Source organism: Camelus dromedarius, chromosome 11, assembly GCF_036321535.1.
Source record: "Camelus dromedarius isolate mCamDro1 chromosome 11, mCamDro1.pat, whole genome shotgun sequence".
Lineage (NCBI taxonomy): Eukaryota > Metazoa > Chordata > Mammalia > Artiodactyla > Camelidae > Camelus > Camelus dromedarius.
Genome location: NC_087446.1, coordinates 32,206,179 through 32,224,104, shown reverse-complemented (window position 1 = coordinate 32,224,104; position 17,926 = coordinate 32,206,179). Strand labels below are relative to the sequence as shown.

General features: G+C 37.6%; 1 protein-coding gene across 1 annotated transcript in view; it reads right to left on the bottom strand.

Moving 5' to 3' along the window:
* The window catches only part of CFAP54 (cilia and flagella associated protein 54), a 242,503-nt gene that overhangs the window by 42,007 nt on the left and 182,570 nt on the right, over positions 1-17,926 (bottom strand). The window contains exons 57-63 of the mRNA XM_031462988.2: positions 14,899-15,054; positions 13,497-13,602; positions 12,516-12,609; positions 9,329-9,427; positions 8,652-8,793; positions 1,927-2,100; positions 241-464 (exon numbers count right to left, since the gene is read on the bottom strand). Coding sequence (XP_031318848.2) covers positions 241-464; positions 1,927-2,100; positions 8,652-8,793; positions 9,329-9,427; positions 12,516-12,609; positions 13,497-13,602; positions 14,899-15,054 — 995 coding nt within the window. The remainder of the gene's footprint in view (positions 1-240; positions 465-1,926; positions 2,101-8,651; positions 8,794-9,328; positions 9,428-12,515; positions 12,610-13,496; positions 13,603-14,898; positions 15,055-17,926) is intronic.

Below are 17,926 nucleotides of genomic sequence, written 5' to 3'. Positions count from 1 at the left end.
GTGCAGGGAATAGAGAAAATTCTGAGACATTTTGAGGATTTATAAGAGCATCAAAACAGATCATTTGAAAACAGAAAGTTTGGTTGGCTTCTCTGTGTGGTAGAACAGCAATGAGCCTTCCCAACAACTGAGGGAACCAGAAATCTTTGTGCCAGCATTTGAGGTTAATGTGTTTCCTTCAGAAATATAAGGATGATTCTAAGAAGTTTTACAAAAACATATAATGTTTTAAAACATTACCTTGGCTGATGAGTCATGTAAGATTTTTTCCGAAAAAGGTTCATCTTCCACTACTTGAAATAGTTCTCTTGGAAATTCATCAATACAAGAGAAAGAATACAGATGTAAAAATCTTTTAAGGAAAAAATGCATTTCTTTTTGGCGCAAAATCAACCCAGAGTTGAAAAGAGAAGTGAGAAGTGTGTCATCTGGCAAAGACATTCCAGATCCTGGCTTCAGAGACGCTTAAAGGAAAAAAAAAAAAGAAAAGAAAAACAAAACCCTAATTTAGAATCATGTTCGATAACAAAATGGCCCCAATATTGTTGATGCTTGCTCACTAACCATTATTCCTGTGTATCCCTAGCTCAGTCAGTGGCTGCTCATGACCTTCTTCCATTTTTCGAGCTGATATAGCTAAACAGAATTGCTTCTTGCCACAGAAAGGAAAGAAAATCTCAGATGTATGTGAGGATACTGCTTCTGGTTCCAAGCTTAACAACGCAAAATATTCTACCTAGCTGTCTTATTTGGCATAGAATCTTAAAGCAAAAATTTAGGTGCAGATAATTTATTTGAAATCTGACCTCAAGTGAGAGAATGGGGAAAGTGTGTCAGAGATAAGAGCCAATGAGAGTGAGTTATGAATGGGCTACAGCTATGGGCAAGGAGGGCTTAGTCCTGCTGAGAACCTTCTGAAAAAAAACACATAAAACTGTTTCATCAGGGGACTGGGAAGCTGGAATGTTTATCTGTCAGCTCCCCACCTCATTAGTTGAAGGTTTCTCCTGAGTGTGTGGAATCCCTGGTACTTTCAGGCTGTCCTGCCTGTGGGCTGGACAAGCCTCAGTAGCTTCAGAGAAAGCCCAGAGCAGAAAGTGGTAAAATGTAGGTGACTGAAATGGGAAATACCAACAGGTGAATCCAGAGGTGAGCTGAGCTGATAGGTGGGAGGGTATCACTAGGGTCTGCTGTGCTGAATCCTGTCTACTTCCTTTGCTACTGAACTCTTGGACCCACCACGGCACACCTTTTACCTGACAGCTTTCCCAGTGCTTGTCTACCCCGCTGCTAACTCCCCATCACTGTGCTGAGCCACTATGTGACTCTGCCTGTTTGCCCTGCTGGCTTCTCCATCACTGGGCCCTGGCATGGTTCCAACTGTCTTTTCCAACTATTTGTACTGATAAGCAGCAGTGGATCGCCAGTTTCAGGGGCACTGATAAACATATCATCATAAAACCACAAGAGGGACTGATGTGAAGCAGATTATACCAGCTTTTTTGGATATTCTTTAGATAGCATCAATGATTAAAAAAAAAAAGCACAATTAAACAAAACCAAAAACTTCATGGAGCTAAATATGCTATCTTTCTCTTTACATACTGGATTACTGGAACACTCTCCCCTTAAAGCCAAAATTTCATCTCACTCATTATGATCTCTCTGATTTGTAACTGTTTTGAACCACAGACCATTTTGACAGTCTCAGGGAAAGACTCTGGATGCCTCCTTCTAATGATGTTTTTAAACACTGTCCAAAGGTCTGTGTATTTTAGGTTAAGAACCCCTGAAGTCTCCATCTTCTGATGAGAGTTCACTCAGAAAGATGTCAAAATTATTCTATAATTCTAAATAAGAAATATGACTTAAACAATAACTGGAAAGGAACAGAATATGTTCTCTCTTAACACATCAAAAGCCTACCTAGCAGTTTGCTCATATTATTAATTCTTTGCAGGTGAATATAGTAGCGCAGCAGAAGAATCCACGTGATATCCACTTTAATTGGAGTCTTTTTTCTAGCATCTGTGTTTTCATATATCTCATCACTTTGGTAAGAGAATGTACAGCCAATCTGGAAGACAACCTGGTAGTTATCTGAAAGTAAAAGAAAAAAAAAGTTTGGAATACAAATATTATGCTTCCCTTGAAAAATAACCATATATGAAAAAAAGAAAAGCACAAAAGCACAAGTCATACAGGAAAGACTGACACGTAGGACTGCATTCGATTAAAGAAGTTTTGTAGCACAAAAGACACCAAACAAAAAGTTAAAGGACAAACCATAGACTGAGAAAAGAAATTTAGAACACACAAATTATTTTTCTCTACCATGTAACCAGTAAAAGAAAAAGTCAGATAGTCCAACAGAAACATGGGCAAACAATTTCAACAGGTAACTCACAGAAAAGGAAACCCAAACGGCCAAAAATTTTAGCATCACTAAAAATCAGAGAATTGCAACTTAAAATAAAATACCAATTCACATTCCTCAGGAATTAACAGAAACTAAAATCTGAAAACAATAAATGTGGGTAATAAATGTGAGGAAACCAAAATTCTCATACACTACTACTTCCTGGGCAGGGTCCAATAAAATTTTAAATGCAGATACTCATATATGTGTACTAGGAGTCTTATGCAAGATACTCATGGCAGCATTGTTTGTGTTTTTTTTTTTTTTAAAAGGGAACTTGAAAAAATACACAGAGGCCTATTAATTTGATGGCATTTAAAATGAATTAATTAGGTCTATAAGGGAGAAACTATAGTCTGTGGGCCAAATCAGGCCCAAGCATATTTATATGTGACCCATGAGCTAAGAATGGTTTCTACATTTGAAGTAGCTGAAGAAATAAAAAAATATTTTGTGACATGTGAAATTTATATGAAATTCAGATGTCAATGTCCACAACTAAAGTCTTAATGGAACACAGCCATGCTCATTCATTTACATTTTGTCCATCGTACCTTTCATCTTAACATAGCAGAACTGAGTAGATACAACCAAAACCTAAAACATTTACTGCTTTGTCCTTCATAGAAAACATTTGCTGACAAAGACTTTGTTCGTGAAAGATCAAATGGAGAAAAATATCTAAAGACAATAAAGTCATGTAGAGACATCAATAGCCTCCACACACAACAACAACCAGTAGAAATATAATGAAAAAAATCTGCAATACCAATAAAAAGATAAAATAACTAGAAATAAACCTATCAAGAGGCATACAAGATCTGCCTTAAAAAAATGTTACAACACTCCTAAGGGACTAATTTTTTTCAAAGAAGACATGAACTAAAAAATATAGGACATACAATATTCTTGGTTAGGAAGACTCAATAGAATAAAAATATGCTATTTCTAAGACAATGTATAAATGTAATGTAACTCAAATAAAATGACAAGAGAACTTTTTTTAACTAGACGAGCTGCTTCCAAAGTTAAAAAAGAAAAGCCACAGAAGACAAGAAAAACAGTTTGGAAAGAAGGAGTAATGAATGGGGACTTTTTCTAATAGATATTAAGTATATTTTAAGCCTGCAATAATTAAAACAGTGTGGTATTGAAACCTGAACAGACATATCAATAGGAAATGAATAAAAAATACAAAAATAGGGTAGCCATCTGGAAAAATCTTGATTTGTAACCTTTTGTGATTTTTTACATCTTCCAAATAGATTTCCATAAATTAGTAAAAAAAGTCCATAGGAGAACTTATTTACAGTCTCAGAATAGGGACTATTCCTTTCTAACTATGATACAAGTCCAGAATTTAACAAAACAAAGATGAAAATTTATACTGTTTAGAAATGAAAAGCTTCATGGCACAGAACCACCATAAAAAAGATTAAATAACAACTGATAATTGAAAAAAACATATTTGCAAATAATATCACAGGTAAAAGGTTGATTTCTATAATAAAGAGCTTCTACAAATATTTAAAGAAAAAGCAAAGAAAAAAACCAACTCAAAAAAAAAAAAAAAAAGAGCAGATTATGGGCAGAAAAGTTCACACAAAAGATGCTTAAGCTTAGTCCTAGTAAGAGATATGCAAATTAAATCTCCCCCTCCCTACCACAGTGACAAAGGTTTAAAATGTTTATAATATACCTGTGTCAGCAAGGGTGTAGGGGGAAAACACCTTTTATTAATTACTAGCAGGAATACAAACTGGCATAACCCTTATTGAAGGCATTTAGCAAAGTTCATCAAAATCACAAACAAATGTACACTTTGACCCAGAAATGTTCTTCATGAGAATTGACCCAATAGATATACTAGCCTATGTACAAAATTTTATACATACAAAATTATACATATGAATCACATATATATGACATTTGTAAATGTACATAAATATACATATGAAAAATTCTGTACAAGTCTTCAGGATAGCAAAGCATTTCATTGCGTTCATTTGGCAATGTTTTCCCGTATGTGCCATCTGTGTTTCTCATTTTCCGCTGTTAACTCTGTCTCAAATAAAGAGAGTCTCTTCATATCTAGCATCTGACAACAGAGAGTGCAGACTGTATGCTCTGCCCTTGGTCATGGTACTGTCCCCCTTCTCAGATTTACGTGATCAAAGTGCTGGGTTTTGAGTGGAATTTCTAGACCTTTGTAGGCACTGGACCAGGACAACTCTGCCTCACTGAGGATGGTTCTCTTTACACTCCAACTGTCTGAACTGCTGACTCTCTGAATTCATACAACACATGTATACCTGTGCGCGCGCACACACACACACATCACTGTTGCTAGCATGAATGATTTATCTCCATTCTCACCTATAAGTAGTGTAATTATTCGGGATCTGAGGATGTAATATGTCCCGCTGGTTCCCCATCACTATGGGAAATTGTGTCTCGGAGGAATAGGAAAAAACAAGATAGTAGTAGAGGAATGACATCCCAGTTTTTAGTGGGCATTGACCAATGTCTCTGAGCCAGGGGGAAGGCAGTAAGGGGAAGAAAAATGGTATTTTTTCAGAATAGAAAGTTTTCTCTGTTTCAAGAGGCAAAGCATGGGCAAGGGTCAGTGTGATTCTCAGTTCCGCCCCATAGATCTCTATGTTCTGACAGTAGGTTCATCGACATCTTTTCTCAGCATGACACATATTTGTATTTTTCTGTATATCAAGTGTATTTAGTTGTGAGATGCTGCATCCGGGACCACTAATCCTAAATGTTACTTTTAATTGAAAATGTATTATAGAATTTAATAATTTTTATCCTAGATGATTTTTTTTAGCCACTAGAAAACGAACACAAAAAGATGGTAGTATATTTGAATACAGCTGGGCCCAAAGTAGACATCGAGCAAATGCTTTTTGCATTAAATCTAAATATGGTCCCGTATCTCCAGTACCATCATTTCGGAGCCTCTATTCCTACAAAACAATGTAAGGGAAATCTCAATAAACTGGACCAGCTGCATCACTCAGTTCTCTTACTGTTCTACAGACGTCATACAATTGCTCTCTGGTTCTGGCAAGATGATCTATATTCCAACCTCCACACATGACTAGTCTATCCTGTCACCACGCTTCTCTGATCGACAATTGTTCTGCTGAGAAAGAAGGAGCTCCCTCTCATTTCTGGTACACATCTGCCCGACAGGTACTCCTTCCAGAAAAAAAATGTTCCTAATAAACTCATACGCCCACCTTGCCTGTGTTCAGCTTTAGCTTAAAATTCATTAATTTGCCTCCATTAATATGTTTCCCTTTAAAAGACACATTTATATAATTTCAAAGCGTATGCCTGTTTGGAATGACAAAGACTGGAAGCTTATGGAAGGCAAGCCACACTGCTTGTGTGTTCTGTGATTTTTCCCTCTCTCTGGACAGAAATATCTGGGACACTGCTTGGTACATACATAGTAACAATGAATATTATTTACCACCTTGTGTACAGATCAATGCTAGTAGTGAAGGTAAGATCACTGAGGAGGTTTTTCTCCTGGATGCTAATTTATGCTAATATAAGGGGAAAAAATCAAACAACTTTTATTTGTTGTTGTTTCCCTTCAGCAATTCATTATAATATGAACCTCACTGCCATCTGGGTATTTGCAGCAATCAGCTGGGGATTCAATACTTCCTTCCAACCCAAATACTGAAGTAAGGGAAATCATAATATGAATTAGTGATCAGTCTGCTGGGAGAATATTGGAGGGCAAAATTGTTATTCTTAAGGCAAAATACAAAATGAGCCGTAGTTTAAAATTTGGTCACTTCAAATCACCATCCTGGTAAAACAGTAAAGGAGTGCTAATGGTACAAAATGGAAAAAGAAAATTGGAAGATGCTATAAAAACCAATGAAGTAGAAAAAGAAAGCATACATTTTTGTATGAAGCAGAGCTGAAATGGAGACTACCCACCCAACTGGATCAAGTAGGCACCTGACTAGGGGATGCTGCTCCCCACTGAGTGTGCCCATGGGGTGACATTATTAACTGATCACTGCAGCACCTCTTCCTGTCTTTCCACACAGAGGCTCAGAATTCTTCTCAGGTGCCTACCAGTCACAGACTGAACTTGTCATACATGATAGTCTGGATTATCATTCCACAAACGTACACACCCCCTCCTTTCCTCTACAGGCAGAGTTTATTTCCCTATCTCACTGATACTGGACTTGGCCACATGACTTGCCATGACCAATGCTATGTAATGTGAAGAGAGGCCTTGAGTGTGCTTCTGTAGTTTGGCTTGGCTCTTGCACTCTGGTGTATACCGTAAGGAGAGCACGTCCCAGGTAGCCACTGCCTCTGCAGTCTGGACCTCACAACAAATGTACACAGAGTACACCTGAACCCAACATATAACCTGAAGCAGAACACATGAGACAAGTCAAAAGAATGAATTCTTACTGTTCTAAGCCACTGAGTTTCAGGGTCGTTTAGTATACAGTGTAATTATGGCAGTAACTGATTAATACAGCATTTTAGATGAAGCTTACTTGTTATCCCAGCCCTAAAAACTGGCAAAGCATAAGAAAATGTCTAGGATAAAGCTTTTATCCCAGACAGATCTTTCAGAAGTAATAAGGGACCAGTATGAAAAAGAAATAGCCATGTTGGAAATGTGAGTCATGGTCTTAAACTTTTCAGATTTCTGTCTTATCTATAAGTAAATCTAATTCTTTCAGTCTACAGATTAGGGTAGTGAGGTTGAAATTAAATGGTTTGACAGGATAAGGGTGTAAGCTGAAATCTCTTCATTATCAATATTGCATTCTTTTTGTAGCAAAACAATAATGTGTGCTTCTAAGAGGACTGCCTTCCTGGCATTCTGAACCAGGGAGAATTGAGCTGCCAAGAAGTGTCAAGAGAAAGAAGCAGTGACCAGTCCCTACTGCCAGACTGCCCTGCTCTGTCCCCAGAGAGCCTATCTACGGGGACTCTAAGGAAGACCATCCGCCTAGTTTGAAGTCCAGGCCATGGTTCGCAAATCTGATGAGACAAAATTCCACCAGGCATAAAGGCAATAAAAATTTAAAAAAACAAAACACCTTGGTATAAAAATCCATCTACTAGTTTAACTTCGGGGCAAGCCATTTTTAGGTTGGAGAACAGTCTGGGCCACCTGTTCTTCAGGGCAGAGGGAGAGAGCCAAGGAAGGGGATGAGTTCAGACACTAACTCTTCAGTTAGTAAGGCTGACTCGACACTTCAGCAGAGTAAGCTACTGTGTGTAGATGTGATTTCAGAGGTTTTAGGAAGACCACCCCCACCCTCATCAGATTAAAATTAACACTCTTCATCCCCTTTGGCTCAAAGTTCACCCAGTGCCAAACAAAATTAGGTACTGTTGTTACTAAAATATCCTTCTGGAAGTATGACTCTAGTACCTGACTTCTTAGAACCTATCCAAGCAATTAGCACACAAGAAGCACTCAATAAATAATTTTCAAATTAAAGAATGAATGGGCAACACAAAAATATTCAATATTTATGATCTGACTTAGAGGTTTATATTACAGTTTATTAACCAACAAAGGATACATGAATAAGAAAAAAACATAGTAGTAATGTCAAGTTAAAATTCTGCTAACTTCTCATTCATTCATTCAACAAATATTAATATCAAATGCCTGATATGTGCAAGCAATGTGTGATTTTCTATAGACCAAGCAGCAAATCAAATGAAGTCCCTGCCCTCAGGAATCTGATGGTAGTTTAATGAGAGAAAGTGCTCAAACATGCATACACACACACACACACACACACACACACACACACATACATATACACACATTCATACACATACACAAATATAAAAGAATTAAGAAAAAGAACAGGGAGCTATATGAGAGTTTAAGAGTGAGTACGCATTTTAGAGGATCAGAGAATTTCCCTCAAATAAATAATCCCCAAAGGTCACATTTAAAAATGTGTGAACTGGAAAATAAACAGACATCAGGAAATACCATATTTTCACAGAGCCCTGCATCTGAAACACAGCAGCAGATGGAGTAACATGTATGTATGTACAGTGAGCTTAGGTCTGTTTCAGCAGCTACACCCTAAGACCCCTATCCATTCCCAGAGGTTCCCCAAACCACTGTCCTTTTTATGTTAAAATCCAACAAATCACTACAATTAAACCTTTGACACTTGATTACACGTTACGTACATACCAAGCAAATAATCTGTGTATGAAGACAAAAGATCCACGGTGGCAAATTCTGGGATATGTGGTAATGTCCCTTGGCTAACTTTATCAGTTCTAGCATTCTTCTTTCCGATGAGTAGGTTAATTGCCAGCACAGCCTCGCTGACCTAAAATTAACGCATAATTACAATTCATAAATGCAAGCTTCTAATTCATAGATCATCTATTGGGTAAATAATGTGAAAAATGGAATTCATAAAACAATATTCAGTACACACTGGGAAAAAAATAAAGACAACCTGAAAAACAATATGCAATTCCCAATGTGTACTATGTACCACAGTCAAACAAATCATGACTGTTGACAATTTAATTAACAAATAAGTCACTTTAAACAGGCTACTCACCTGCTTATAACAGATATGTGCCAAAATGTCAAATACGTGCACATGTGTATCTGCCAGTATTTTCATTAAAGAAAAGTTGAAACAAACAAAACCAAGTCTGGCTAATAGAAATGAAAAACCACTACACATATAAAGAGCACTTCTAATCTTCCTGAAAAAATATCATTGGCACAAATCCCAAAGAATGTGCAATTTTCCTTTCTCTTGTATAGATACATTGTGTTGCCTTAACAGCTGGAGGCAGAGAATACAGATGTGACAGTAAAAAGAAGAATTAAATAAAGATCACACCAACCTGTGTAGCAGCTCTTATTGCAATCCAGGCCAATAAACTATACATTTCAAATTTATTTTCCATTGGTTCTTTAATAGAACTCTGCCTTCTGGGAAAATTCTAAAAAATAACGGCAAATGTTTTATGATAAAGGTAGATAAAGATATCATAAAATTTCATGATAGATTTTCTCATCTTCTGAAGATGAGATTTTAGTCGAACACTATGTAGCCATTAAGTATAATAATGTATATGCATCTGTTGACACGAAAAGACATTCAAACTATATCAGGGAAAGAAAAGTGTAGGTTATAAAATAGCATGCAAAGTGTGACCCCGGTTTTAAAAAGATAAGTACACACATATATTTCCTGTTTACACAAGCAGAGAAAATGAACAGTGGTAGTTATCCCAAGTTTTAAGGGTAATTAAATTATTTTTTATCATTTTTTGTAATTTTCTATATGAGCTTGCATTATTTGAATAACAATAAAGACAAATGGCATTTTAAGTAAAGGTTATTTACCATTTTAAAAGAGGATCTATAAACTGACTATATTGTATGTAAAGACATCAGAAACAAGAATATTAAAGGTTTTTAATAGATATTTGCTATCAGCTTTCTAACTACAAAGTTAATAGCCAAAAAGTTCATATGTTCATCAACTGTTGAATGGATAAAGAAAATGTGGCATAACCATATAAGGGAATACTACTCAGCAGTAAAAAGGAACAAACTACTGTTACATGTTACAACATGGGTGAGCCTCAAGAACATAATGCTAAGTAAAAGATATAGGAACAAAAGACTACCTACTATATGAATCCATTTATATGAAATATCTAGAAAAGGCAAATTTGTAGAGACAGAAAACAGATTAGCGGTTGCCTGGGATTAGGGGTGGAAATGCGAATGACAGCAAATGGGCCCTAGGGATCTTTCAGGGGATGATGGAAATGTCCTAAAAATGGATGGTGATGATAACCGCACAACTCTGTAAAGTTACTAAACATCTGTGAACTGTACTCTTCAAATAGGTTAATTTCATGAATGTAATTTATACCTCAATAAGTCTAGTTTTTAAACATGTGCTTGATAATCTCTCTCTACAGACCATTTTTCTCTTACCTAATTACTTGGAAAACTTCTACTCATCCTCCAAAATTCATCTCATCTGTGAAGCTTTCTCTAGCACTCCCCCAAAGCAGAAGTAGCTCCTACTTTGATCTACTCCCCTGCCTTGACATGGCTTGATACAGTCCTTAGCACACCATGATACAATTATTTCTCTCCCTTGCTCCTCTGTGCTCCTTAGGGAGAGCGAGTAACAGGCTTGGCTATGTTAAGCACTCAGTAAATGCTTGGTTGATGAGTGAATAAATGAATGAATTTCAAGAAATAATCAATTCAACTAATAAATAATTATTGAATTCCTCCTATGTACAAAGTACTTTACAAAGAATGTAGAAGTTTAGTCAAAGTTACATGATAGAGGACAGTCCCCCTACCCCCTTTTTTTGAGTACTTACTATGTGCCAAATCCTTTATCTTGTTTAATTCTCCAAGCTACTCAAAGGGGTAAGTATCATTACAGATGAGGAAACTACGGTTAGAAAGGGGCCAATCACATTGCTAGTATGTCAAGAAGCTAGGATTCCAACCCAAACCAGTGCTACAGTCACTCTGCTATGAACTCTCCATAAAAGTGAAACAATAGTGCTTTTCTTGTAAGGGCTTATAAAAGCACTGCCTTTATTAGGATGTATCTAAAGTGCTGCATTTCAATGGTCTGAATACATCCAGATGAATTTTTGCTTGTTTTGGCTGTTTTCTGTGTTCCTAATAATTATATGACTTGCTAAAATATTTATACTATGTCAAGACATACAGAAAATAATGATCATATTGTATGGAATTATACTATTCCTTTTCATTTAAATCTTATTTGTTCAAGCTCTTAATTACAAAACCTCCCTAGAGAAGGCCCAAAACATGATATATTATTATCCTAGCATCTTATTAATTTGCATTGCTATTTGCTATGGAAACAAAGATTTTTGTTTCCTCCTACTGGAAATAAAGATGTTTATCATACCATAAAAGTAAGTTTCCTGTGTAATCATTTTGATGAAAAAAAAAAAAAAAACAAAAAAACAAAAAAAAACAGCTGCTATCCATTTCTGTCCACTTAGGGCAACAACCATATGAGTTCAACTGACTATCTGCCTAACAGTTTTGTCACATTTATGCTGCCTCAAAAATTAGAAATTTGACACTAAAATTTTCTGAAAAGATTTTCTGGTAGGTCAAAGGATTATTTAATTAGGATAAAATATTGAAAGTCTACTGAATTTAAAGAATAAGACAAAAATTGTAAGTTAAAAATAAATATTTTTATTAAAAAATAAAAAAAAACAACAAAGTTTTTACTAAAAGTTAAAACTAAAATTTACTGGGTTCATCTACCTCCAACCCACCCATCTTCCTTCCCAGTGGCCTTCCCTCTGTCTAGATCCTTGGTACTCCAGCGTGGCCCACAGACTGGCAGTGTCAGCATGACCCAGCAGCTCCTTAGAAACATCCAGCCTCAGACCTCGTCCCCTACTCACTGAATCAGAATCTGCACTTTCACAGGATCCCTGGAAGCAGTGCTAGAGAGAGTGCATGGCTCTGCCACTCTCTGCCAGGCTTCCTCCCCATCCATCAAATCCCACCTTGAACCATCACCTCATCCCACCACAGTCGTTCACAATTCCACCAACCCACTGAAAAGTGAGTGCCATGAGTGCAAGCACTGAGTTTGTCCTGGAGCCTGCTGGCTTTATCACATTTTAGAAGGCTGCCCAGGTCACAGTACATGTTTGTAGGCCACATCAGTGATGAAAACGTTACTTGTCCATCTGCTTAATCGGAATGTCATTTCCTGCAATCTCCTGATCTATACTAATGACTTAGGCTATTTACATACACCTACATTTCATGGATAACATTTTAATAGGCAAAAATGTCCACATGCAATGTATTTCCAGAGCCTTACATAAAAAATATCCGAAGAGGTGTCTAAATATGAGTGTGAACATAAGGTAATGAATTAATTCCCCCAAGTCACAAAGAAAAATCAGTCTCATTATTTCCATAGCACAGGGTTAGCAAAACAGCAAGCTCAAAGGCAATTAGCTTTAAATTTCTGATAAAATCGTTTATTACCTTAAGTGTTAATGGTGATCCTGAAAGTTTGCTCCTTGACTTACTTATGCGTAAAAATAACAGGGCTATTTCCAGGTAGGAGTCTCTTATCAACCTAAAATGATATAGCATTGTTCTTGTTAGTCTTATGCCTCATCGGCATTTTGCATCACGTGCCAACAATTTCTGAATGAAAGGTAAAAACAGGCAAAACCAGCACCTGTTCCAAACTTACCCTCTTTTCATGGCACTTTTGGCTTAGACACTGGCATCTTTCTCCCCACTGAAACTGAAAGCTCTTGAAGAGAGCTGAGTGTTCTACCTTGTCCTGTGCTGGCAACTCTCCACGCCATGACTGTGGTGAAGCCCAGCATCAAGACCATTCTGGAATATTCCAGCACACAAGGCGCTCAAGACATGAGTCAGGCCTGGATGAACCTGCCTTGAAAACCAGGCCTCTGCTTCTACCCTCCTACACTAACTCAATTCGAAAGAGACCCAGAGAGTTACACTGAAAGCTATGATTGGTATGGGTTCGGTTTGTGTATTCAGTCTCAAGTCTGTCAGTTGGGGCCATTGAGATCAGTGCAGTTGTAATAATGGCGGCTTATTCTCCATCTTAAGGTGATTTTTATAACAGAATTAAGTCATCCAGCTTTGGTACTGCAACCAGAGTGAATATCCACATGAATCCCTTCTAGATACAATTTCACCTCCAATGGAGACCCTGTAATTCTGGGACTGACAGGAGATTGATATGAGTACAGACTGGAAGCAATTTACAGTCCAGTGTGTCACCATGTAAACCGCCATCATTAACCATCACAGTCACTGAGGCCTTGGGTCAGAGCCAAGAGCAACAGACCCCAGTGAATTAGCCCTGCCATGGGAAGAGGGTCTCTCCATCACTCCATTCTTGAATGTTCAATGTACTTACCAGAACTGGGGGCTCAACCTAAAATATACATTGTTACAATAATGGAAAGATCTTTTTCTTTTTACCCTGAGTTTTGATCATGTCTCAAGCTTAGTTGTATAGCTTCGAATAAACTCTCAAGTTGCAAAGTTGGAGATTTCTTGTCCATCAATATTTGAATTTCTATTTTTCCTGAAAGTAGAAAAAGATGTGCAAAGATGGGTTTTTTCCCTTTTCCTATCATTCATAATTTCAGAACAAATATTGTATGCTGGAAATTCAGAAAACTGGATGTGCTATCCTTTTTTGTCCACCGTCTCTTGCTGGAAGGTAAGCCAGCAGGGAAAGAGCTGTTGTTCCCCTCCCCAGGAGTATCAAGGCTCCGTCTGCCTCTTTTCACTTTCCAGACACAATTGTTCTTATAATCTTACTTTCCTCTCCTTTTCTTTCCTTTGTGCTTCCCCTTCCACCTGCAGTGCATCCCCTTTTTCTACATCCATGTTATTCTTTCCTCTGTCTACTATTTCAGATATCATGGGAAACATCTTTGCTAAAAACAAATCCTAAAAGGAGCCAGCAAACACTTGAAAACCAGCATGGATGATGCAAAGGCTCTAGTTCTCACCCAGCTCCCACCCCTCCTGGAGAGATGCAACCTTCAATTGCAGGTGCTGATATGGCACTTCTGTAGCAGGAAGGGGAAATCTTACAAACACTATAAAAATGAATCAGTTTCCACGCAGCATGTGGACACGGCACAGAGCCACCAGATGTTAAGTGCACGTCTGGCCATTTAGTAGCTGCTGACTTACGGAAAGGTACTTACTCAGAATGCACCTCATCTGTCACCCAGGGTTGGTCATGCCTACCTTGTAGTGCTATTGTAAGACTTGGCCATATGTGATGTAAAACACCAACTATGGTGCCTAGTATCCAGTAGGTGCTCAATAAATGATAGCAGTCATCATCATAATTTTTCTTGTGGCTAAAATGGCCACAATAAAATGATATGAATGTACTATGCAAATAGGTGTTATATATAAGTAATAAATATAGGTATGCTATAGCTATTTATTTTAAAGGGGTATGTATCTTTTATAGAAATTAGCTAAAATGCTTAGCAAAGTAATGAAATTGCGCTTTAACAAACTGTCTTCCAAGCATTCTTTAAGTAATATTATTATAGCTAAATGGCTGACGCTGAGATTTTTGAGTCAAACATGAAACTGTGTAACCAAAGTCAATTGTAATTATAAAAGAAATTAAAATGGAGTAGATTTTTCTTTCTAAATATACACTTAAAATAAGCAGTGTTCTCTTCATCCAAAACTGAGTTTGGCAGAGATAACAAGATGTTAGTCACCACCAAGCCCTTTATAAAATCAGTATTTTTAAAATCAGGGACCAGATTTTTAAGAATACTATGGATAATAGGAAAAAAATATTCCACTAACTTTGTCATAGCTCTGACCCCAAATACATCGTTACCTTTCTGAAAAAAGATTTCAGCTTCCACCTCATGTTCTTCTGTTCCTGATGTCTTAGAGAGCTTCAAAGCTATTTCAAAAAGATGAAGGGCAGGTAACCACTTTGAGGGATCCTTCTTTTTACTGGTATAATAAACTTGTTTGGCCACTGTATGTCCTAAAAGAAAGACAGCTGGATGAGGAGGGAGCAGTAAGATACACAGTGTTCATAACAAGCCTCCAAGTTGCCAGACTTCTCTCATGGTACGTACAAGTATGCACTCTGGGGTCTTTGGTTTTCAGCATCAAAGAAATGTTTTAAAGAAACTCAATACCCAAATATCTCAATGAATCATAAACGACAGTCCTTTGAAACTTTGTCTTTGATAAATTTCAACATTGTCTCATTTTTAAAATGGAGGGATAATCTCTCAAGTCTCTTTCAGTTCTAAAATTTCATAATGCTCTATAAAACAACTTGTATGTTCCTAAGATGAGGCTGTTAGTATGGAAACATCTGGAAGTTTCATGTTGTTCCCAATTAAATTTGCATATATTAATAGGCAGTCATTTTATTTCCATTCTGCTCTACAGTGATAGCTTGCATCGCATATTTTGTCATCCCGTCTAGTTGGCAAACCCATTACGGACAGAGGCCACATGCTGCACCTCTCGTGTGATCCCATCACTACTTAACATAACGAATGATTGTTGTTTTGTTGAAGAGGCATTAGACTTAATCTCTGTTCTTAAGACAGACAGGCAGACATTTATTCAACAAATATTTCCTGAGTGCTTAGGCACTGGATTAAAAAAATGAGAAAAGTGAAAAATAAGAGCTACAGTTTATTATTTCCTACACGCCAGGTACCATCCCAAATACTTAAGCACTATCTCATGTAATCCTCCCAACTCTGAGTAGATACCATTACGATACTCATTCTACCGAGGAAAAAGTAGTGGCACCGTGAGGTTTAAGTAACTTGCCCAAAGTCACATGACTAGTAAGTAGCAGAGCTGTGATCTGAATCTGGGCAGTCTGGCTCCAGGGCCCTAAACCACAACCTAAACCCTAAACCACAACCCTGCAGTAACCCAGTAAGAGAGAGATCCTGGAGCTTAGCGTTTAATGGGGAATGAGAATGGCCAGACAGGTAATCAAGATACTGTGTGGTTAACTGTGTGGCCTCGAAAGCACAGGGCTCTGTGGTAGCAGGTTACAAGAGCCCTGGCCCAGACTCAGGAAAGGTCAGGGAGGCCTACCCAGGGAACGTGGCTGTCAAAGCCAGCAGCCAATGATCCCTTTTCTTTGGTAATTTCAAAGAAGAAAAATGTGGGGATAAAGAGCAGAAGACAACTGGAGGAAAGACTGCATTGATAGGATAGCTTAACACACACAACAGAGGAGTGTAAACAGAAACGCAGTGTCGGATCACAGAATGACACAGCTGCTGGGGTCCAGCTGATGTGCTGGGTGCAGGCCAGTCATTGGTGCTACCATGTCACCTGAGGCTTTGAACAAGTCCCTCCATGCCTCCAGGCCTTAAGGCAGCAGAACTAGAAAATATCTGAGGTCCCTTAATCCAAGATGCCATGCCCTACAGAGAGTTTTCAAGAAACCTAGGACTTTTTGTTAAACGTTCAGTTCAGGAATGTGCTGTATGAGTGGGAGGATGGTGGGGAAAGTATATTTCTCCCTCTCTCTCTGTATCTCTTATCCAGGGAGAAGTTACAGAGCCCTTACTGTGAACTGCTGAGGAAATGGAGATGAAGAAACCCAAGCCTTGATTCCGGGGGCTCCTGGGAGAGTATGGAGACCAGGCACGGAAGAGTGAGAATAGCTGACATCCGCAAAGCTCTCAGAACAAACTACATGCCCTGCTTAACATGTTACACATTCCACCCCCTTCACCCTACAAGCCAGTGTAGATTAGTACTTTTCTGATTCACCTTTCATGGAAAAGGAAACTGAACCACAGAGAAGTTAAATGACTTTCTTGAGCGAACTGCACTGGAATACTTTCTCCAGAGTCCATGTTCTTAAACCTCAACAATTACCAACTACAATTAAGAAGGCAGGCGAGAAGGATATGCTAATACCATTTGCCCAATACCATCTCACTTTCCAGTGCATCTCTCATTTTTATACATCTTGCTTATTGTTTCAAGTTATACTGCAGCTGTATATTCATAGAAGACGAAAGCATCCAGTATCTTCATGTCACTGAGGCACTAATGCACATGTACAATGTGTACTGCATATATAGACTGTATGCAATGTAGTAACATACAATATAGTACTAACAGGTGATAATAGTACTTAAATTGTCTTCTAGATATTTGGTAAAATTAGAAAAAGAATTGTTACAGAAATTATTGACTTTTGTCTCTCTCTTTCTCCCTGAGAAATAGGCCCTTTGAAGGCAGAAATGAAGTCTGCCTCCTTATTATGTTCCCACTCCTCAGCATCACTCTTGCAGCTTTCTTCGCTCCTATTATACAATTAGTAATCTCCTTTTTCATCTAATAAGGAAGCTCAAGATTCAGTCATTAAGGGGAAAAATACTCTTAAATAACCATGATGCTTATTTTTTTGTTTTATAAAAATAGTCTCAACATGTCTTCTTTCTGTTAGAGGCTTTCACAAAGAAAAGAAAAAAATCTTCAAGTGGCTCTATTCTTGTGATGCAATCTATACTATTGCTATAAAGGAAAACTGTCGAGAAAGCATCAAATCAGATGATTTTATGCTTCACAATATTGAAGTGCTCCTTTTTGCAATAAACATCAACTCTGTGAAAAAGAAGTTGTGAAACTGACATTGTTTTGACAGGAAAGCTGCTTTTAGTTTTGTTCTTTAAGTCAGTATTTAATATAATGTAACAGAAAGCAAGCTGTTCTGCTTCAAGTGAGCCTAAAAAACAGCAGCAGCATTGCCACTGAGCGGTGACACATCTTCAAGATTAGTACGGCAGGGAAGCAGAGAACACATTTGATTTGACACAATCTGTACAATTTAACACAGTCTGTACTTTAAGCTTTTGTAGATA